Consider the following 24458-nt stretch of genomic DNA (forward strand, 5'->3'; position numbering starts at 1 on the left):
GAGACTTCTAGAACAGCTAACGTATACAAGGTACTATAGAGAAAGTACAGCAGAACAGCTAGAGCGGAGGAGGAGACAACCCACCAACTCACCTCTTAATGTGCTTTTCTGTGCCGTCACTGCAGGAGCCGCCAACAAAAGCAAAGAAGAAGAAAAAGAGGAGGATGAAGAGGAGGTGATGGAGAGGATGAGGAAAGAGGAAAACAGAAAAGGAAAGAAAGACAGGAGAGAACAATAGATTAGATCAACGTGTCTCGAGGAAAGACAGCATGACCAGTTCGTTCCAGAGATATGAGTTGATGCTACTCTATAGCGAATCCTGAAGGTCCAACAGCAGTCAACAGCAGAACCTACTGACGGAGTCGCCAGGTGTTGGGTTAAGGTGTCTACAACATCTTGATATAAATACTGTTGTTATAGTTAGATAAAATGTAGAAATTAAGGATTTCCTGACAAGTGACTTGGATAGGCAAAACAATAGTTTTATTGTTGTTTTATTTAATGTTTCTACAGCAACCATACATTCTCTGAGTTTATTAATTAACAAGACAAACAAAGTCGTCAAAAGATAAAAAAAAGGTTTTCTTACTAAAGATAACGTTTCTTAGTAAGAATGATTGATTCTTAGAAAACATTTTCTATAAGAAAAACGCAGGCCTCGCTTTCTTGCCTACTGAATACATATTTTTTATTTATTTTTATTCATGTAGGCTACATTGTCCTGCAAAATCATCCTCATATCCTACATTTGACCACCTTAAACATGCACGCCCCTCCGACATTAAATAGATTGCAGATCTAGTGTCGTGTTACTACCGTACCTCCTGAATCACGACTGATTACCCGCATGACTAACTCTCTCCTGGCACCAATTAGACACACACTTACTTCACTGCCAATCAAGACTATTATACCGTAGCTCTTCCACTTGCAATGTTAAGGCAACAGATCATCTTGAAGTCAGACTGTAAAAGATTAATGTGTTTGGGTTTGTGTAGTCAGGGATGAGTCCCCCCCAAAAAAATACCAAAAAGATGACTGTATCAAACAAAACAAAAAATATATATGTATTTTGTAGTTAAAAATACATTTGCAAGTAGTTGGCCAAACAGCAACGTCATGCTCAGTAATGGTTACAGATACATTATCTACCCTTAGTTTTTGGGGTGGTGCTCAATTAGAATAACAGTGTCATAAAGTGTATTTTCTTAGTCCAAGTAGTGCCAGAGAGCGCACAGAGTGTGCTCTGGGCGTTCCTCAATTTAGAGCGTTGTCAAATTCTCTGTTCGTAAATTCTGGACGCGCTGGCTGAGGAGTAGGGTTGATCCGCCCGTTCTGACCTAACAACAGCAGTCAAGCACCCAAGCTAACTGGCTAAAGTTGGCTAGCTTGCGAACTACTTCCAGACACAAATGAGAGAACACATCACTCTGACAATGTTACTCTCCCTAGCAGAGCTGGTTAGGCTGTTGTCATGTTATCCGTTGGCGTTGGTGACTAACTGTGCTGCTCGCAACAATTTAAATACCCCTTTTTTTCCCGACGTTTATTGACACCGGCCATATTCAACAGGCGTTGAGCGTTCGTAAATCCATCAGTTATTCTGCGCTCTTGCAGTCAAACGAAAGTGCTCTGAAGTCGCAGTAGAGAGCCAGAGTGAATTTACGAACGCGCCCCAAGTAAAGTGACACAGGATGGTCATAATGCTTCATGACAGTGTCATAAAGTGTATTTTCTACAAATTATTAAAAATACGATAAAATATAAATAAAACATGACTGTAAATAACTCATTACAACAACAACAAAGAATTTAAGAAACAAAGGAAAGTAAACTTCTTGACAGTATCATAAAGTGTTAAGACAACGGGTGTCAAGTAAAGTGTTACATAATTGTGTGTGTGTGTGTGTGTGTGTGTGTGTGTGTGTGTGTGTGTGTGTGTGTGTGTGTGTGTGTGTATGTGTGTGTGTGTGTATGTGTGTATGTGTGTGTGTGTGTGTGTGTGTGTGTGTGTGTGTGTGTGTGTGTGTGTGTGTGTGTTGACTGACTCTGAACTCTACTGAGGTATTTTGGTATTTACGGTATTTTATTAGAATCCCCATCAGCTGTTGCGAAAGCAGCAGCTACTCTTCCTGGGGTTCCACACAGAACATGAAACATAATACAGAACATCAATAGACAAGAACAGCTCAAAGACAGAACTATGTAAAAAAAAAAAAATGTAAAGGCACTCGTAGCCTAGATATCAATACATACACACGAACTGTCTAAATCAAATAGGGGAGAGTCGTTGTGCCACGAGGTGTTGCTTTATCTGTTTTTTGAAACCAGGTTTGATGTTTATTTAAAGCATTATGAGATAGAAGGGAGTTCCATGCAATAAGGGCTTTATATAATACTGTATGTTTTCTTGAATTTCTTCTGGATTTGGGGACTGTGAAAAGACCCCTGGTGGCATGTCTGGTGGGATAAGTGTGTGTGTCAGAGCTGTGTGTAAGTTGACTATGCAAAGAATTTGGGATTTTCAACACATTAATGTTTCGTATAAAAAGAACAAGTGATGCAGTCAGTCACTCAACTCTTAACCAAGAGAGACTGGCATGCATAGTATTTATATCAGCCCTCTGATTACAATGAAGAGCAAAACGTGCCGCTCTGTTCTGGACCAGCTGCAGCTTAACTGGGTCTATCCTTGCAGCACTGGACTGGACAAAAGTAGAGCCTGCAGGACTTGCTTTGTGGAGTGTGGTGTCAAAAAAGCAGAGCATCTCTTTACTACGGACAGACCTCTCCCCATCTTTACAACCATTGAATCTACATGTTTTGACCACGACAGTTTACAAAAGTAACGACAAGTAATTTAGTTTCCTCAACTTGTTCAACAGCCACACCATTCATTACCAGATTCAGCTGAGGTCTAGAACTTAGGGAATGATTTGTACCAAATACAATGCTCTTAGTTTTATAGATGTTCAGGACCAGTTTATTACTGGCCACCCATTCCAAAACAGACTGTAACTCCTTGTTAAGGGTTTCAGTGACTTCATTAGCTGTGGTTGATGATGCGTATATTGTTGAATCATCAGCATTACATGGACACACATGCTTTGTTTAATGCCAGTGGTGGCAGGTCATTGGTAAAAATAGCAAATTGTAAAAGGCCAGAAAAACACTGCGTTAATGAGACTGAGTCTAAACTCTACTGAGGTAGAAAAACACTGTGTTAATGAGACTGAGTCTAAACTCTACTGATGTAGCCAGCTGAACATTGTCGAATTGCCATTGTGAACCCTTAACCCTTACCTTAAACCATACCTTAACCCTTACCTCAACCCTTACCTCAAACCTTAACCCTTACCTTAAACCATACCTTAACCCTTACCTTAACCCTTACCTTAACCCTTACCTTAAACCATACCTTAACCCTTACCTTAACCATTCAGAATGAGAGACTAAATGTAATGTTTTAACCTTATCCCAAACCTTAATACTTAAAGATGCACTATGCAGGCATCAAGGCATTCAGTTACTGTTCGATTGAATGTTAGAATGGACTGGTTCCAGTATCTCAGAAATGGATGGCTTCCTGGACTTTTCACGTAATGATAGTGTCTAGGGTTTACCAAGAATGGAGCGACAAACAAAAAGCATCACAGGACCACACCTGGTTGCAGTCCAATCAGCTACAAACAAGAAGAGGCAGCTCCAATGGGCACGTGATCACCAACACTGGACAATTTGAGGAGTGGAAAAACATCGACTGGTCTGACGAATCCAGGTTCCTGTTACGTCTGGATTTGAATTAGGCGTAAGCAGCACGAGTCCATGGCCCCGTCCTGTCTGTTGTCAACGGTACAGGCTGGTGGTGGTGGTGTAATGGTGTGGGGAATGTTTTCCTGGTTAGTTAGGTCCCTTGATACCAATTGAGCAACATGTCCACGCCCCCGAAGACTTCAGGCTGTTCTGGAAGCAAAGGTGTGTCCGACCCGGTACTAGATTGGTGTACCTAATAATCTGACCACTGAGTGTTTTGGACTGCATTGACCTTTAATGTTTTAACGCTGTCCAAACCCTTAACTTAATAATTTACGGAACGATGGGGAACAGGAGGAGCAACACAGAGCATCAAAAACAAATTGAAATTTGACGTTTGGAGCAACTTCTAAATTTGACTTTGAAAAAACGTGGATAAACGTCCAAATTTTAAGTCAAATTGGTAAAACCGTGAGATTCTCTCTCCCTCCCTCTCTCTCTTTCTCTAACTCTTCTTCCCTCCCTACTTCTCTCTCTCTCTCTCTCTCCCTCCGTCCCTGTATTTCTCTACTGAATAGGCAATTATCCTTCCCCTAGTTTTTTCTGTACTGTACATTAGACATAATCCACATTTACTTACTGAATCAAATGTGTTTCCTTCTCGCTCCCTTAATAATGGTATAAAGAGGGACATTATTTCTGTAAATAAAATGCAGTCTACTTAGTTCTGTTATTGTGTGTTTCCATTTTACCTCATACATATATATATATGAAAATATGACCCTATACAGTAGATGGTTACCATGGTATTATATATGACCCTATACAGTAGATGGTTACCATGGTATTATATATGACCCTATACAGTAGATGGTTACCATGGTAATATATATGACCCTATACAGTATATGGTTACCATGGTATTATATATGACCCTATACAGTATATGGTTACCATGGTATTATATATGACCCTATACAGTAGATGGTTACCATGGTAATATATATGACCCTATACAGTAGATGGTTACCATGGTATTATATATGACCCTATACAGTAGATGGTTACCATGGTAATATATATGACCCTATACAGTAGATGGTTACCATGGTATTATATATGACCCTATACAGTAGATGGTTACCATGGTATTATATATGACCCTATACAGTAGATGGTTACCATGGTAATATATATGACCCTATACAGTATATGGTTACCATGGTATTATATATGACCCTATACAGTATATGGTTACCATGGTATTATATATGACCCTATACAGTAGATGGTTACCATGGTAATATATATGACCCTATACAGTAGATGGTTACCATGGTATTATATATGACCCTATACAGTAGATGGTTACCATGGTAATATATATGACCCTATACAGTAGATGGTTACCATGGTATTATATATGACCCTATACAGTAGATGGTTACCATGGTATTATATATGACCCTATACAGTAGATGGTTACCATGGTAATATATATGACCCTATTCAGTAGATGGTTACCATGGTAATATATATGACCCTATACAGTAGATGGTTACCATGGTATTATATATGACCCTATACAGTAGATGGTTACCATGGTATTGTACTGTATATGTGCAGTGATAAAAATAAACATGCTGTTTACCCTATGTCTTGCACACACACACACACACACACACGCACACGCACACTCACACACGCATGCACACGCACACGCACACACACACTAAACTGACCTTGCATCTCTGTAGACAGGATATGGTATGGAGAGGTTTTACCAAACATCATTAACAACAGTCCAATGATTTCACACACACACACACACACACACACACACACACACACACACACACACACACATACACACATACACACATACACACACACAAACACACACACACACACACACACACACACACACACACACACACACACACACCACTGTGTCACAACAGGACGGGGCTCAGGTGTCATATCTCTACTGTCATCTCTCTCTACACTATGTTACAGTGACTTCTTCTTCACCTCTTAAAATCTGACCTTCCCTATAATTCCTGCTCTCATCCCTGGTATCTGTCATCTCTACCCACCGAGGTTTGAAATGCATCCCAATTGGCACTCTATTCCCTACATAGGGCACTACCTTTGACCCAGGGCCCATAGGGAAAATGGTGCTATTTGGGACGCAAGCCTGGTGTGCTCTGTCTCTATGTCTGTCATCTGTATCTATTTCTACATCTGTAATCTATATATCTGTCATCTCCATCTATCTCTATGTCTGTCATCTCTACATCTGTCATCTCTATCTACCTCTACAGTTGAAGTCGGAAGTTTACATACAGGTTGGAGTCATTAAAACTCGTTTTTCAAACCACTACACAAATTTCTTGTTAACAAACAATAGTTTTGGCAAGTCGGTTAGGACATCTACTTTGTGCATGACACAAGTCATTTTTCCAACAATTGTTTACAGACAGATTATTTCACTTATAATTCACTGTATCACAATTCCAGTGGGTCAGAAGTTTACATACACTAAGTTGACTGTGCCTTTAAACAGGTTGGAATATTCCAGAAAATGATGTCATGGCTTTATAAGCTTCTGATAGGCTTATTGATATCATTTGAGTCAATTGGAGGTGTACCTGTGGATGTATTTCAAGGCCTACCTTCAAACTCATTGCCTCTTTGCTTGACATCATGGAAAAATCAAAAGAAATCAGCCAAGTCCTCAGAAAAGAATTGTAGACCTCCACAAGTCTGGTTCATCCTTGGGAGCAATTTCCAAACGCCTGAAGGGACCACGTTCATCTATAAAAACAATAGTACGCAAGTATAAACACCATGGGACTACGCAGCCGTCATACCGCTCAGGAAGGAGACGTGTTCTGTCTCCTAGAGATGAACGTACTTTGATGCGAAAAGTGAAAATCAATCCCAGAACAACAGCAAAGGACCTTGTGAAGATGCTGGAGGAAACAGGTCAAAAGTATCTGTATCCACAGTAAAACGAGTTCTATATCGACATAACCTGAAAGGCCGCTCAGCAAGGAAGAAGCCACTGCTCCAAAACCGCCATAAAAAAGCCAGACTACGGTTTGCAGCTGCACATGGGGACAAATATCGTATTTTTTGGAGAAATGTCCTCTGGTCTAATGAAACAAAAATAGAACTGTTTGGCCATAATGACCATCGTAATGTTTGGAGGAAAGAGGGGAGACTTGCAAGCCGAAGAACACCATCCCAACTGTGAAGCACAGGGGTGGCAGCATCATGTTGTGGGGGTGCTTTGCTGCAGGAGGGACTGGTGAACTTCACAAAATAGATGGCATCAGGAGGGGGGAAATTGATGTGAATATATTGAAGCAACATCTCAAGACATCAGTCAGGAAGTTAAATCTTGGTCGCAAATGGGTCTTCCAAATGGACAATGACCATGAAAACAAATGGAGATTACAACATTGAAAAGTACAAACTGAAAAAAAAATAAGCAAATGCATGTATGACATGGCCACAATTTATTAGGCTTACGTAAGCCAAAGTTGTGGCCAAATGGCTTAAGAACAACAAAGTCAAGGTATTGGAGTGGCCATCACAAAGCCCTGACCTGAACCCTATAGAACATTTGTGAGCAGAACTGAAAAAGTGTACGAGCAAGGAGGCCTACAAACCTGACTCGGGTACACCAGCTCTTTCAGGAGGAATGGGCCAAAATTCACCCAACTTATTGTGGGAAGCTTGTGGAAAGCTACCTGAAACGTTTGACCCAAGTTAAACAATTTCAAGGCAATGCTTCCAAATATTAATTGTGTGTCTGTAAACTTCTGACAAACTGGGAATGTGATGAAAGAAATAAAAGCTGAAATAAATCATTTTCTCTTCTATTATTCTGACATTTCACATTCTTAAAATAAAGTGGTAATCCTAACTGACCTAAGACAGGACATTTTTACCAGACTTAACCTGTCTGGGCTAGGGGGCAGTATTTTCACGGCCGGATAAAAAACATACCGATTTAAACTGGTTACTACTCTTTCCCAGAAACGAGAATATGCATATTATTAGTAGATTTGGATAGAAAACACTCTGAAGTTTCTAAAACTGTTTGAATGGTGTCTGTGAGTATAACAGAACTCATATGGCAGGCAAAAACCTGAGAAAATTCCAAGCAGGAATTTCTGAGAAAGCCTGTCTGAGAAATTATAGTTCTTCTTTCTAGTCCCTTTCGAAACTACAGTATCTCTGGGGTTACGTTGCACTTTCTAAGGCTTCCATTGGCTCTCTAAAGCCTTCAGAAAGCGGATTGAGGCATCTCCTGTCTCTGGACAGAGTATACTAGCACAGTTTGTCAGTGGTCTGCCTAGTGACAAAGTAATTGGAGATGCGCGGTCCCACGACCATGCTGTTTTTTCTTTTCCTCTTTGAATGAATACACTATTGTCCGGTTGGAATATTATCGCTATTTTACGAGAAAAATACCATAAAAATTGATTTTAAACAGCGTTTGACATGCTTCTAAGTACGGCAAAGGAACATTTAGATTTTTTTTGGTCTCGAAATGCGCTCACGCATTACCCTTTGGATAGTGACCTGAACGCACGAACAAAACGGAGGTATTTGGACATAACTATGGATTATTTGGAACAAAAACAACATTTCTTGTGGAAGTAGCAGTCCAGGGAGTGCATTCTGACGAAGATCAGCAAAGGTAATACAATTTTTCTTATAGTAATTCTGAGTTTAGTGAGCCCCGAAGTTGGCGGGTGTCAAATTAGCTAGCCGTGATGGCTGAGCTATGTACTCAGAATATTGCAAAATGTGCTTTCGCCGAAAAGCTATTTTTAAATCTAACATAGCGATTGCATAAAGGAGTTCTGTATCTATAATTCTTACAATAATTGTTATGTATTTTGTCAACGTTTATGGTGAGTAATTTAGTAAATTCACCGGACGTTTTGGGTGGGAATGCATGTTCTGAACATCACATGCCAATGTTAAAATAGCTGTTTTTGGATATAAATATGAACTTGATTGAACAAAACATGCATGTATTGTATAAAATAATGTCCTAGGAGTGTCATCTGATGAAGATCATCAAAGGTTAGTGCTTCATTTAGCTGTGGTTTGGGTTTATGTGACATATATGCTTGCTTGGAAAATGGCTGTGTGATTATTTGTGGCTATGTACTCTCCTCACATAATCTAATGTTTTGCTTTCGCTGTAAAGCCTTTTTGAAATTGGACAATGTGGTTAGATTAACGAGAGTCTTGTCTTTAAAATGGTGTAAAATAGTTGTGTGTTTGAAAAATTGAAATTATTGCATTTTTGAGGTTTTGTATTTCGCGCCACGCTCTTCCACTGGCTGTTGAATAGAGTGGGACGGTGACGTGCCACCTAGCCCATTTAAATGTCAGGAATTGTGAAAAACTGAGTTTAAATGTATTTGGCTAAGGTGTATGTAAACTTCCGACTTCAACTGTATATCTGTAATCTATATATCTGTCATCTCTATCTATCTCTATATCTGTCACCTATATATCTACCATCTATATATCTGTCATCTCTATCTATCTCTATATCTGTCATCTCTATATATCTATATATCTGTCATCTCTATCTATCTCTACACCTCTCATCTCTTTCTATCTCTATATCTGCAATCTCTATCTATCTCTATATCTGTCATCTCTATCTATCTCTATATCTGTAATCTCTTTATATCTCTATATCTGCAATCTCTATCTATCTCTATATCTGTCATCTCTATCTATCTCTATATCTGTCATCTCTATCTATCTCTATATCTGCAATCTCTTTATATCTCTATATCTGCAATCTCTATCTATCTCTATATCTGTAATCTCTATCAATCTCTCTACCAGTAATCTCTATCTATCTCTATATCTGTCATCTCTATCTATCTCTATATCTGTCATCTCTATCTATCTCTATATCTGTAATCTCTATCTATCTCTATATCTGTAATCTCTATACCTGCCGTCCCTATATATCTCTTTATCTGTCATCTCTATCTATCATCTCTATTTATCGCTATATCTGTCATCTCTATTTGTCTCTATACCTGTCATCTCTATCTATCATCTCTATCTATCAACTCTATCAATCTCTATATATCATATCTATCTATCTCTATATCTGTCATCTCTACCCACTGAGTGGTAGTTTGTTCTGATGACCCCAGATCTCATAGCAACAGTCAGAGGATCTGTCTCAGTCCATTAGAGGAGGAACCGGACCTGCCATCACAGCCACAGGCAGTTAGATCCAGTCAGAGGATCTGTCTCACTCTTTAATTATATGTTATTCTTATCTCATACTTTTTTTTTAAACATATTTTTTTATATTTCTTATGTATTGTATGTATGTATTGAAAATTAAACACAGAAATATGTAATTTACATACAGTACTAGTCAAAAGTTTGGACACACCTATCATTCCAGGGGTTTTTCTTTCTTTTATACAATTTTCTACATTGTAGAATTATAGTGAAGACATCAAAACTATGAAATAACACATTATGGAATCATGTAGTAACCAAAAAAGTGTTAAAAAAATCTAAATATATTTAGATTTGAGATTCTTCAAAGTAGCCACCCATTGTCTTGATGACAGATTTGCACATTCTCTCAACCATCTTCATGAGGTAGTCACCTGGAATCCATTTCAATTAACAGTCTTGCCTTGTTAAAAGTTAATTTATGAAAGTTTCTTCAAGTGCAGTAGCAAAAACCGCTACGATGAAACTGGCTCTCATGAGGACCGCCACAGGAAAGCAAGACACAAAGTTACCTCTGCTGCACAGGATAAGTTCATTAGAGTTAACTGCAACTCAGATTGCAGCCCAAATAAATGCTTCACAGAGTTCAAGTAACAGACACATCTCAACATCAACTGTTCAGAGGAGACTGCGTGAATCTGGCCTTCATGGTCAAATTGCTGCTAAGAAACCACTACTAAAGGACACCAATAAGAAGAAGAGATTTACTTGGGCCATGAAACACAAGCAATGGACATTAGACCGGTGGAAATCTGTCCTTTGGTCTGATGAGTCCAAACTGCTCTGTCTTTGTGAGACGCAGCAGACGCAGAGTAGATGAACGGATGATCTCTGCATGTGTGGTTCCCACCGTGAAGCATGGAGGAGGAGGTGTGATGGTGTGAGGGTGCTTTAATGGGTAGCTACTTTGAAAAATCAAAAATATAAAATATATTTTGATTTGTTTAACACTTTTTTGGGTTATTACATGATTCCATATGTCTTGTTTCATAGTTTTGATGTCTTCACTATTATTATACAATGTAAAAAATAGTAAAAATAAAGAAAAACCCTGGAATGAGTAGATGTGTCCAAACTTTTGACTGGTACTGTAAGTATTCACACCCCTGAGTCAATACATGTTAGAATCACCTGTGGCAACAATTACAGCTGTAAGTCTCTAAGAGCTTTCCACACTCGGATTGGGCAAAATTTGGCAATTATTCTTTTTAAAATTCTTCAAGCTCTGTCAAATTGGTTGTTGATCATTGCTACTATTTCAGGTCTTGCCATAGATCATCAAGTAGATTACATTTTTAACTGTAACTCGGCCACTCAGGAACATTCACTGTCTTCTTGGTAAGCAACTCCGGTGTAGATTTGGCCTTGTATTTTAGATTATTGTCCTGCTGAAAGGTGAATTCATCTTCCCAGTGTCTGTTGGAAAGCAGACTGAACCAGGTTTTATCCTGAACAACTCCCCAGTCCTTATCGATTACAAGCATACTCATAACAAGTTGCAGCCACCACTATGCTTGAAAATATGGAGAGTGGTACTCAGTAATTTGTTGCATTGGAATTTGTCCCAAACATAACACTTTGTATTCAGGACAAAAAGTGACTTGCTGTGCCACATTTTTTGCAGTATTACTTTAGTGCCTTGTTGCAAACAGGATGCATGTTTTGGAATATTTTTTATCTGTACAGGCTTCCTTCTTTTCACTCTGTCATGTAGGTTAGTATTGTGGAATAACTACAATGTTGTTGATCCATCCTCAGTTTTCTCCTACCACAGCCATTAAACTCTGTAACTGTTTTAAAGTCCCCATTGGCCTCATAGTAAAATCCCTGAGCAGTTTCCTTCCTCTACGGCAACTGAGTTAGGAAGGACGCCTGTATCTTTGTAGTGACTGGGTATATTGATACACCACCCAAAGTGTAATTAATAACTTCAACATGCTCAAAGGGATATTTAATGTCTGCCTAATTTTTTTTTACCCATCTACCAATAGATGCCCTTTGCGAGGCACTGGAAAACCTCAGACTGAGGGACCTTACAGATAATTGTATGTGTGGGGGTACAGAGATCTCAATTTAATCAATTTAAAATTCAGGCTGTAACACAACAAAATGTGGAAAAAGTCAAGCGGTGTGAATACTTTCTGAAAAGCACTGAGAGGTAGTGTGATCTATCTCTCCTGATAACACAGAAGAAAAATTGGAGAAACCAGATGTTGTGGAATAGATGCTGTGTTACTAGAACTTTTGGTATAAATATTCATACATTTTTCCCACAACCTTAAGAAATGTTCTGGGAACAGTTCTCGGAACAGAAGCCATTCTGTTCTCTGAGAGAGAGAGAGAGAGAGAGAGAGAGAGAGAGAGAGAGAGAGAAGGAGATAGAGAGAGAAAAAGAGAGAGACAGAGAGAGGGAGAGAGAGAGACAGAGAGACAGAGAAAGAGAGATGGAGAGAACGAGAGAGAGAGAGAGAGAGAGAGATACAGAGAAAGAGAGACGGAGAGAGGGAGAGAGACAGAGAAAGAGAGACGGAGAGAGGGAGAGCGAGGTGAATGCAGAGGTGAGGCGGACAGAGAATAGGAGTTGTAAAAGAGGAGTCTTTCTATCTCTCATTCTCTCTTTCTTCCCCAGCTCTTTAGGATTCTTATCAGTGGATTACAGTTACTAGGCAACCAGCACAACAGCTCCGCAGACTGGAATACAACTCGTTTTTTTCTTTAATAAAACTTCACTTCCTTTTTGACTCCTTTCTGTTGATCGACCCCTAGTCTTTTTTTCAACCAGCGAGAAGCCAGATTACGCCTAATAACTCAGCCCATTTGGCTGGTTGTCTGATAAATGGATAATGTATAAAAAATCTATATCTAATATACTGTATTTGTATGATAGCTAGGATAATGTAGTAAAATGTATGATGTAAGTGTAAGACATGCATGAATGATGCTATTACTCTTCAAATTACTGTCTCCTCTTCAAATTACTGTCTCCTCTTCAAATTACTGTCTCCTCTCAAATTACTGTCTCCTCTTCAAATTACTGTCTCCTCTTCAAATTACTGTCACCTCTTCAAATTACTGTCTCCTCTTCAAATTACTGTCTCCTCTTCAAATTACTGTCTCCTCTCAAATTACTGTCTCCTCTTCAAATTACTGTCTCCTCTCAAATTACTGTCTCCTCTTCAAATTACTGTCTCCTCTTCAAATTACTGTCTCCTCTTCAAATTACTGTCTCCTCTTCAAATTACTGTCTCCTCTTTAAATTACTGTCTCCTCTTCAAATTACTGTCTCCTCTTCAAATTACTGTCTCCTCTTCAAATTACTGTCTCCTCTTCAAATTACCGTCTCCTCTTCAAATGAATTGAATATAAAATTCCATAATTTGGTGTTTTGTTGATGGTAAATACTGTCTCAGTATGTATCTGAGGCTGTCTGGTATGACCAATAGTATGACCAAACAGCATCAGATACATTGTCTACACATTTCTTTATATTTTATCTTTATTTCTTATCAACAATTTCTTATCAACAATGACGGCCTAGCAGGGAACAGTGGATTAACTGCCTTGTTCAGGGGAAGAATGACAGATTCTTACCTTGTCAGCTCGGGGATTCGATCTAGCAACTACTTTTAGTTACTTGTCCAACGCTCTAACCACTAGGCTACCTGCCTCCCCTCCACTCTAACCACTAGGCTACCTGCCACCTCTACACTCTAACCACTAGGCTACCTGCCGCCCCTCCACTCTAACCACTAGGCTACCTGCCGCCCCTACACTCTAACCACTAGGCTACCTGCCGCCCCTCCACTCTAACCACTAGGCTACCTGCCGCCCCTCCACTCTAACCACTAGGCTACCTGCCGCCCCTCCACTCTAACCACTAGGCTACCTGCCGCCCCTCCACTCTAACCACTAGGCTACCTGCCGCCCCTCCACTCTAACCACTAGGCTACCTGCCTCCCCTCCACTCTAACCACTAGGCTACCTGCCGCCCCTCCACTCTAACCACTAGGCTACCTGCCTCCCCTCCACTCTAACCACTAGGCTACCTGCGCCCCTCCACTCTAACCACTAGGCTACCTGCCGCCCCTCCACTCTAACCACTAGGCTACCTGCCGCCCCTCCACTCTAACCACTAGGCTACCTGCCGCCCCTCCACTCTAACCACTAGGCTACCTGCCGCCCCTCCACTCTAACCACTAGGCTACCTGCCTCCCCTCCACTCTAACCACTAGGCTACCTGCGCCCCTCCACTCTAACCACTAGGCTACCTGCCGCCCCTCCACTCTAACCACTAGGCTACCTGCCGCCCCAGTACATACAGTGAGCTCCAACGGTATTGGGACAATGAAACATTTGTTGTTGATTTGGCTCTGTACTCCAGCACTTTGGATGTGAAATGATACAATGACTATGGAGTTTAAAGTGCATGTGAGGTTATTTCCATCCATATCGGGTGAACCATTTAAAAATTATAGCACTTTTTTGTAAATATTCCCCACATTTTAGGGGACCAACATTTTTGGCACGAATGCACTTATATGCTGTTTGTTTTGGTCGGGTTTCAGATTATCTTGTGCCCAATTTGAAATTAATGGTAAATAACACTTCTACACTAATGGATGCTAAAATGATTACAAAATATCCTGAATAGTTCATAAATAATGAAATTTAAAGACGTACAAATATCAAGACAATCTCTCACCATTACAATAAAAGGAAAGATTATATATTTTTTGGGGGGCGGGGGATATGATATTTATGCCTCTGTAACTTTCTAATTTGTTGTATTTATTTCATTTTGGTTTATTATCTACTTAATTTACTTTGGAAAAACATATGTTTCCCATGCCAATAAAGAATTGAGAGAACAGAGAGAAAAAGGGAGAGAGAGAGAGAGAAAGAAGGGAGAACAGAGAGAGCAGAGAGAAAAGATGGAAGAGAGAAAAGACACACAACAACAAACAACAACAACAAAGATGGCACCGGAGAAGAAGGCTGATGTTTTAACGTGTCACCAACCAATTGTGTGTTTTTTTTGTTTCTTTCTTTGCGTTGTTTGTAGCTTATATTTTTATATCTTTACGCTTCACGGAGTCGTGGTTGAACGACGTCACTATCAACATACAGCTGGCTGGTTGTACGCTGTACTGGCAGGATAGAACAGCGGTGTCTGGTAAGACAACGGGCGGCCAGACTATGTATTTTTTGTAAACAACAGCTGGTGCACGATATCTAAGAAAGTCTCGAGGTACTGCTCGCCTGAGGTAGAGTATCTCATGATAAGCTGTAGACTATATCCTGTATTTTTTTGTAGCCGTCTACATACCACCACAGACTGAGGCTGGCACTAAGACCGCATTGAATGAGCTGTATTCCGCCAAAAAGCAAACAAGAAAACGCTCACTCAGAAGCGGCGCTCCTAGTAGCCGGGGACTTTAATGCAGGGAAACGTACATTCGTTTTACCAAATGTCTATCAGCATGTTAAATGTTAAATGTGTAACCAGAGGGGAAAAAAACACTTTGGACCACCTTTACGCCACACACAGAGACACATACAAAGCTTTCCCTCTTGCAAATCTGACCATAATTCTAGCCTCCTGATTCGTACAAAAATTAAAGCAGGAAGCATCAGTGACTAGATCAATACAAAAGTGGTCAGATGAAGCAGATGCTAAACTACAGGACTGTTTTGCTAGCACAGACTGGAATATGTTCCGGGATTCCTCCGATGGCATTGAGGAGTACACCACATCAGTCATTGGCTTCATCAATAAGTGCATCGATGATGTCGTCCCCACAGTGACTGTACGTACATACCCCAACCAGAAGCCATGGATTACAGGCAACATCCACACTGAGATAAAGGATAGAGCTGCCGCTTTCAAGGAGCGGGACTCTAACCCGGAAGCTTATAAGAAATCCCGCTATGCCCTCCGATGAACCATCAAACAGGCAAAACGGCAATACAGGACTAAGACTGAATTGTACTACACCGGCTTTGACACTTGTCGGATGTGGCAGGGCTTGCAAACCATTACAGACTACAAAGCGAAGCACAGCCGAGAGCTGCCCAGTGACACAAGCCTACCAGACGAGCTAAACTACTTCTATGCTCGCTTCGAGGCAAATAACACTGAAACATGCATGAGAGCACCAGCTGTTCCGAAAGACTGTGTGATCAAGCTCTCCGCAGCCGATGTGAGTAAGACCTTTAAAACAGGTCAACATTCACAAGGCCGCAGGGCCAGACGGATTACCAGGACTCTACTGCGAGCATGCGCTGACCAACTGACAAGTGTCTTCACTGACATTTTCAACCTCTCTATGTCTGAGGCGGTAAGAGAGAACAGAGAGAACAGAGACAGCAGAGAGAACAGAGAACAGAGAGAACAGAGAACAGAGAGAACAGAGAGAACAGAGAGAATAGAGAGAACAGAGAGCAGAGAGAACAGAGATAACAGAGATAACAGAGAGAACAGAGAGAGCAGAGAGAACAGAGAGAACAGAGAGAACAGAGAGAACAGAGAACATAGAGAACAGAGAAAACATAGAGAACAGAGAACAGAGAGAACAGAGAGCAGAGAGAACAGAGAGCAGAGAGAACAGAGAGAGCAGAGAGAACAGAGAACAGAGAGAACAGAGAACAGAGAGAACACAGAGAACAGTGAGAACAGAGAACGGAGAGAACAGAGAGAACAGAGAACAGAGAGCAGAGAGAACAGAGAGAACAGAGAGAACAGAGAGAACAGAGAGAACAGAGAACAGAGAGCAGAGAGAACAGAGAGAACAGAGAGCAGAGAGAACAGAGAGAGCAGAGAGAACAGAGAACAGAGAGAACAGAGAACAGAGAGAACAGAGAGAACAGAGAGAACAGAGAGAACAGACAGAGAACAGAGAACAGAGAGAACAGAGAGAACAGAGAGAACAGAGAACAGAGAGCAGAGAGAACAGAGAGAACAGAGAGAGCAGAGAGAGCAGAGAGCAGAGAGAACAGAGAGAACAGAGAGAGCAGAGAGAACAGAGAGAACAGAGAGAACAGAGAGAACAGAGAGCAGAGAGAACAGAGAGAGCAGAGAGAACAGAGAGAACAGAGAGAGCAAAGAGAACAGAGAGCAGAGAGAACAGAGAGAACAGAGAGCAGAGAGAACAGAGAGAGCAGAGAGAACAGAAAACAGAGAGAGCAGAGAGAACAGAGAGAACAGGTCCAGGAGCAGCTAGAGTTCTACACTGTCTCTGTGCCTCTCAGTGTGATTCACTGTCACAGAGTTCATAACCATCATCACCTGCTGTTTTCTGGTATACCTGCTGCGCCCTCACACACACACACACACACACACACACACACACACACACACACACACACACACACACACACACACACACACACACACACACACACACACACACACACACACACACACACACACATACACACACACACACACACACACATATATACACAAAGAATCCAACATATTCTCTTTAACCCTATAGCACAGTATAAAGCTCCTATCATCAAGCTTTGTATTCTATAACAAGCACTACCTCCCTCCCTCTCCTCTCCAGCTTGCTACCTCCCTCCCTCCCTCCCTCTCCAGCTTTCTACCTCCCTCCCTCCCTCCCTCTCCAGCTTTCTACCTCCCTCCCTCCTTCTCCAGCTTTCTACCTCCCTCCCTCCTCTCCAGCTTTCTACCTCCCTCCCTCCCTCTCCAGCTTGCTACCTCCCTCCCTCCTCTCCTCTCCAGCTTTCTACCTCCCTCCCTCCCTCTCCAGCTTGCTACCTCCCTCCCTCCCTCTCCTCTCCAGCTTGCTACCTCCCTCCTCTCAGCTTGCTACCTCCCTCCCTCCCTCCCCTCTCCAGCTTGCTACCTCCCTCCCTCTCCAGCTTGCTACCGATCCCTCCCGCCCTCCCCTCTCCAGCTTGCTACCATCCCTCCTCCCTCCCTCTCCAGCTTGCTACCTCCCTCCCTCCCTCCCCTCTCCAGCTTGCTACCTCTCTCCCTCTCCAGCTTGCTACCTCCCTCCCTCTCTCCCTCTCCAGCTTGCTACCTCCCTCCCTCCCTCCCCTCTCCAGCTTGCTACCTCCCTCCCTCCCCCTCTCCAGCTTGCTACCTCCCTCCCTCCCTCCCCTCTCCAGCTTGCTACCTCCCTCCCTCTCCAGCTTGCTACCTCCCTCCCCTCTCCAGCTTGCTACCTCCCTCCCCTCTCCAGCTTGCTACCTCCCTCCCTCCCTCCCCTCTCCAGCTTGCTACCTCCCTCCCTCTCTCCCTCTCCAGCTTGCTACCTCCCTCCCTCCCTCCCCTCTCCAGCTTGCTACCTCCCTCCCTCCCCTCTCCAGCTTGCTACCTCCCTCCCTCCCTCCCCTCTCCAGCTTGCTACCTCCCTCCCTCTCTCCCTCTCCAGCTTGCTACCTCCCTCCCTCCCTCCCCTCTCCAGCTTGCTACCTCCCTCCCTCCCTCCCCTCTCCAGCTTGCTACCTCCCTCCCTCCCTCCCTCTCCAGCTTGCTACCTCCCTCCCTCTCCAGCTTGCTACCTCCCTCCCTCCCTCCCCTCTCCAGCTTGCTACCTCCCTCCCTCTCCAGCTTGCTACCTCCCTCCCTCCCTCCCTCCCCTCTCCAGCTTGCTACCTCCCTCCCTCCCTCCCCTCTCCAGCTTGCTACCTCCCTCCCTCCCTCCCCTCTCCAGCTTGCTACCTCCCTCCCTCCCTCCCCTCTCCAGCTTGCTACCTCCCTCTCTCCCTCCCCCTCTCCAGCTTGCTACCTCCCTCCCTCCCCTCTCCAGCTTGCTACCTCTCTCCCTCCCCTCTCCAGCTTGCTACCTCTCTCTCTCACCTTTCACATTTTTTTACTTTCCTCCAATCCTTCTACTCAAAATGCTATCTCTCACTCTATCTCTCTCTTTGCGTGTGTGTATATGTCTGTGTGTGTGTATGTGTGTGTGTTCATGTGTGGTGTGTGTGTGTGTGTATGTGTCTGTGTGTGTGTGTGTGTGTGTGTGTGTGTGTGTGTGTGTGTGTGTGTGTGTGTGTGTGTGTGTGTGTGTGTGTTCGTGTGTGTGTGTGTGTGTGGTAGCAGTTGTTTTCATATTGATCTGATTCATCTACAAGAGACAACAAGCGTTTAGGATCAGAACACATACTGTAACTAAATACTTGTTTAAACCCGTCAAAGCATTTAGAATTTCAATGAAATGCATTACAGTGTTTAGATTGCAAACACAGGAACATGTTTAGTCATTGTAAAACATTTTAAACACAAGACCTTTAGGCTTTAAACACTAAACACTGGGGGTGTTGTTTTAACACTGAAGGGTTTAAAACTGTATAAGCATATTTCCCAGCATGCCGTTCGAGTGAACATGAGAGATACCCACCTCATGACCGTGTTTGTTAGTGACAGAGACAGTGTTGCTGCATTCAATAACTTTTTTTTGTCATGGAGCCTTCACCAAGTGACTGTTTAAGTGAATGTGTTTAAATTATAATTCTGAATGACTATATATTCTAGGCTTTCGTAAAGCCTTGAGTTATGACCTAGTTATTCAAGACATTGTGGTCTGAAAATCCTGGTAGACTAGGGATCTTTGTCAGTGGCTATATTCCCATCCACAGTTTTAACGCGAGTGAAGTCATACCGCATATAAAACAAAAGTCACGACAGATGTGATGGAAACAGGGTGTTTCGGGAACAATTTTATAAATGCAGACAGATTATTTGTTCATTTGACATGGTGGGATCTTTTTGTGTTGGTAAAATCAATTATGCGAGAAATAGAGCTGGAAACACCTTTACGGGCAAATATTGATATACAGTTGAAGTCGGAAGTTTACATACACCTTTCGCCAAATACATTTAAACTCAGCTTTTCACAATTCCTGACATTTAATCCTAATAAAAATTCCCTGTCTTAGGTCAGTTAGGATCACCACTTTATTTTAAGAATGTGAAATGTCAGAATAATAGTAGAGAGAAGGTGTCATGACTTCTGCTGAAGTCGATGCCCCTCCTTGTTCGGGTGGTGTTCGGCGGTCGACATCACCGGTCTTCTAGCCACCATTGATCAGTTTTTCATTTTCCATTGGTTTTGTCTGGTCTCTTTACACAGCTGTTTCATATCCCAGTAATTACATGTTGTGTATTTAACCCTCTGCTTCCCCTCATGTCCTTGTCGGTGATTGTTTGTTATGTTATGTACATGTTGTTGATGTTGTTGATGTATCGGTGTGCGACGGGTTATTGTTTACCCGGATTATTTTTACGTTGGTTTTGGAGTTAGTTTTCTTTAATAAATACTCCATTTTTTTACCACTTTGGTTTCTCCTGCGCCTGACTTCCCTGCCACCTACAAACACGGATTATGACAGAATGATTTATTTCAGCTTCTATTTCTTTCATCACATTCCAAGTGGATCAGAAGTTTACATACACTCAATTAGTATTTGGTAGCGTTGCCTTTAAATTGTTTAACTTGAGTCAAAGGTTTTGGGTAGCTTTCCACAAGGCTGTGTTAACTTCTTTGGGAATGGGGGGGCAGTATTGAGTAGCTTGGATGAATAAGGTGCCCAGAGTAAACTGCCTGTTACTCAGGCCCAGAAGCTAGAATATGCATATAATTAGAAATAGAAAACACTTTGACATTTGATAGACTTTGATAGAAAATACTTTGATGTTTCTAAAACTGTTTGAATGATGTCTGTGAGTATAACAGAACTCATATGGCAGGCGAAAACCTGATAAAAATCCAACCAGGAAGTGGGAAATCTGAGGTTTGTAGTTTTTCAAGTGATTGCCTATCCAATATCCAGTGTAAATGGGGTCAGCTTGCACTTCCTAAGGCTTCCACTAGATGTCAACAGTCTTTAGAAAGTTGTTTCAGGCTTCTATTGTGAAAGGGGAAAGAATAAGACCACTCACAGTAAGTGGCTCAGCTGAAAGCCTTTAGTTGTTTATCGCGTGGCCGTGAGCGCGAGCTCCGTTCCTTTTCCTTTCTAAAGACAACGGAATTGTCCGGTTGGAATATTATTGAAAGATTTATGATAAAAACATCCTAAAGATTGATTATATACATCATTTGACATGTTTCTATGAACTGTAATGGAACTTTTTTGACTTTTCGTCTGGACTTAGTGCCTGCGCTTTGTGCATTTGGATTAGTGAACCAAACGCACGAACATAAAGGAGGTATTTGGACATAAAGAGCATTAAGCATTGCATTAAGGAGATGTTTATCTTTAATCCTATGTAAAACACTTGTATCTTTCATCAATGTTTATGATGATTATTTCCGTAATTTGATGCGGCTCTCTGCATTTTCATCGGATGTTATTTGAGACAATGCATTACTGAACATAACGCGCCAATTTAAACTGAGGTTTTTGGACATAAAGAGGGACTTTATTGAACAAAACAAACATTTATTGTGTAACATGGACTCCTGGGAGTGCCACCAGATGAAGATCATTAAAGGTTAGTGATTAATTTAATCACTATTTCTGAATTTTGTGAGCCCTCTCCTTGGCTGGAAATGGCTGTATGGTTTTTTGCGGCTAGGCACTGTCCTAACATAATCGCATGGTGTGCTTTCGCCGTAAAGCCTTTTTGAAATCAGACACGTTGGCTGGATTAACAACAAGTGTAGCTTTAATTTGATGTATTGCATGTGTGATTTCATGAAAGTTGAATATTTATAGTATTTTTTTTTTAATTTGACGCTCTGCCATTTCACCGGATGTTGTCAAATCGATCCCGTTAACGGGATTTTAGCCCAAATTAGTTTTAACCTCTCTGGGGTATGTGGGACGATTTCGTCCCACCTACGTAACAGCTACTGAAATTCCAGTGGCGCGATTTTTGAATCGTTAGAAATACTATTACTTCAATTTCTCAAACATATGACTATTTTACAGCTATTTAAAGACAAGAATCTCGTTAATCTAACCCCACTGTCCGATTTCAAAAAGGCTTTACAACGAAAGCAAAACATTAGATTATGTCAGCAGAGTGCCCAGCCAGAAAAAATCAGACAGCCATTTTTCAAGCTAGCATATAATGTCACACAAACCCAAACCACAGCTAAATGCAGCACTAACCTTTGATGATCTTCATCAGATGACACACCTAGGACATTGTGTTATACAATACATGCATGTCTGTTCAATCAAGTTCATATTTATATCAAAAAACAGCTTTTTGCATTAGCATGTGACGTTCAGAAAACGCATAACCCCCGGCAAACTTCCGTTGAATTTACTAACAGTTTGCTAAATTACTCACGATAAACGTTCACAAAAAGCATAACAATTATTTTAAGAATTATAGATACATTACTCCTCTATGCACTCGATATGTCCGATTTTAAAATAGCTTTTCGGATGAAGCACATTTTGCAATAATCTAAGTACATAGCCCGGCATTACAGGGCTAGCTATTTAGATACCCACCCAGGTCAGCATCCACCAAAATCACATTTCCTATAAGAAAAATGTTCTTACCTTGCTTGTTCTTCATCAGAATACACTGCCAGGACTTCTACTTCAATAACAAATGTTGGTTTGGTCCCAAATAATCCATCGTTATATCCAAACAGCGACGTTTTGTTCGTGAGTTCTAGAATGCTTCTTCACGGTCTCGCGCATGGCGCATTGGCGTGTCAAAAATGTCTAAATATTCCATTACCGTACTTCGAAGCATGTCAACCGCTGTTTAAAACCAATTTTTATGCCATTTATGTCGTAGAGAAGTGATAATATTCCGACCGGGAGTATGCATTGAGCCTAAACAGCCGAATAAAATTTCTCCTCGGGAGCGACTCATGCACGCGCATCATTCAAAGGTCCTCTGAGCATCCACTTACAAAAGGCGATAATCTGTTTCAACCTGAGGCTCCCTCGTAAACCTTCAGTTATTTTTTCCAAAATTCTCAATACTGCCCCCTACCCCAAACAGGTTAAGAAGCGCGGTTTGGCTGGTCATATTTTGGAGAACGCATGACTTGACCTTTGCCTCATGAGCCTGTTGGGGAGTTGCAGCGAAATTGGGGTTAAAATGTAAAATTGTAAAATAACAATAACTTATGATGAACTTCACAGGGGGGTGAAAGTGCACGGTGATGAGCTTGATGCTCCTTTCCAATAAATATCGAGGGTCTTATTCTGATGACATGATGATCGATGCTTGACTGCAGTTTGACAAATTCTAATATTCTCGCTCTTATCCATAGTTATTTTATCATGTAGACTAGCCTACATACACTGTTTACAAAGTGCTCTACTGTTGACAAGGACCCATAGTGCACTACTGTTGACCAGGACCCATAGAGCTCTACTGTTGACCAGGACCCATAGAGCTCTACTGTTGACCAGGACCCATAGAGCTCTACTGTTAACCAGGACCCATAGAGCTCTACTGTTAACCAGGACCCATAGTGCTCTACTGTTGACCAGGACCCATAGTGCACTACTGTTGACCAGGACCCATAGTGCTCTACTGTTGACCAGGACCCATAGTGGACTACTGTTAACCAGGACCCATAGTGCACTACTGTTAACCAGGACCCATAGAGCTCTACTGTTAACCAGGACACATAGTGCTCTACTGTTAACCAGGACACATAGAGCTCTACTGTTAACCAGGACCCATAGTGCTCTACTGTTGACCAGGACACATAGAGCTCTACTGTTAACCAGGACCCATAGTGCACTACTGTTGACCAGGACACATAGTGCTCTACTGTTAACCAGGACCCATAGTGCACTACTGTTGACCAGGACACATAGTGCACTACTGTTGACCAGGACCCATAGTGCTCTACTGTTAACCAGGACCCATAGAGCTCTACTGTTAACCAGGACCCATAGTGCTCTACTGTTGACCAGGACACATAGTGCTCTACTGTTGACCAGGACCCATAGTGCACTACTGTTAACCAGGACCCATAGTGCTCTACTGTTAACCAGGACCCATAGGGCTCTACTGTTAACCAGGACCCATGGTGCACTACTGTTAACCAGGACCCATAGTGCACTACTGTTGACCAGGACCCATAGTGCTCTACTGTTAACCAGGACACATAGTGCTCTACTGTTAACCAGGACCCATAGTGCTCTACTGTTAACCAGGACCCATAGAGCTCTACTGTTGACCAGGACCCATAGTGCACTACTGTTGACCAGGACCCATAGAGCTCTACTGTTGACCAGGACCCATAGAGCTCTACTGTTAACCAGGACCCATAGAGCTCTACTGTTAACCAGGACCCATAGTGCTCTACTGTTAACCAGGACCCATAGGGCTCTACTGTTAACCAGGACACATAGGGCTCCATGGAGGGAATATGGAGCCGTTTGACTGAGGGACATTATCATACGCCATGACTGAGGGACATTATCATACGCCATGA

The 24458-nt window shown here is 41.9% G+C and overlaps 1 protein-coding gene across 3 annotated transcripts in view; it reads right to left on the reverse strand.

The window, feature by feature from the left end:
- cadm2a (cell adhesion molecule 2a) overlaps window positions 1-24458 on the reverse strand; it is a 648926-nt gene that overhangs the window by 216807 nt on the left and 407661 nt on the right. For 2 of the 3 annotated variants that reach the window (XM_029770385.1, XM_029770383.1), the window contains exon 2: window positions 93-119. The exons of the other annotated variant lie outside the window; for it this stretch is intronic. In XM_029770385.1, coding sequence (XP_029626245.1) covers window positions 93-119 — 27 coding nt within the window. The remainder of the gene's footprint in view (window positions 1-92; window positions 120-24458) is intronic. 3 annotated transcript variants of the gene reach the window in all.

Source organism: Salmo trutta, chromosome 12, assembly GCF_901001165.1.
Source record: "Salmo trutta chromosome 12, fSalTru1.1, whole genome shotgun sequence".
Lineage (NCBI taxonomy): Eukaryota > Metazoa > Chordata > Actinopteri > Salmoniformes > Salmonidae > Salmo > Salmo trutta.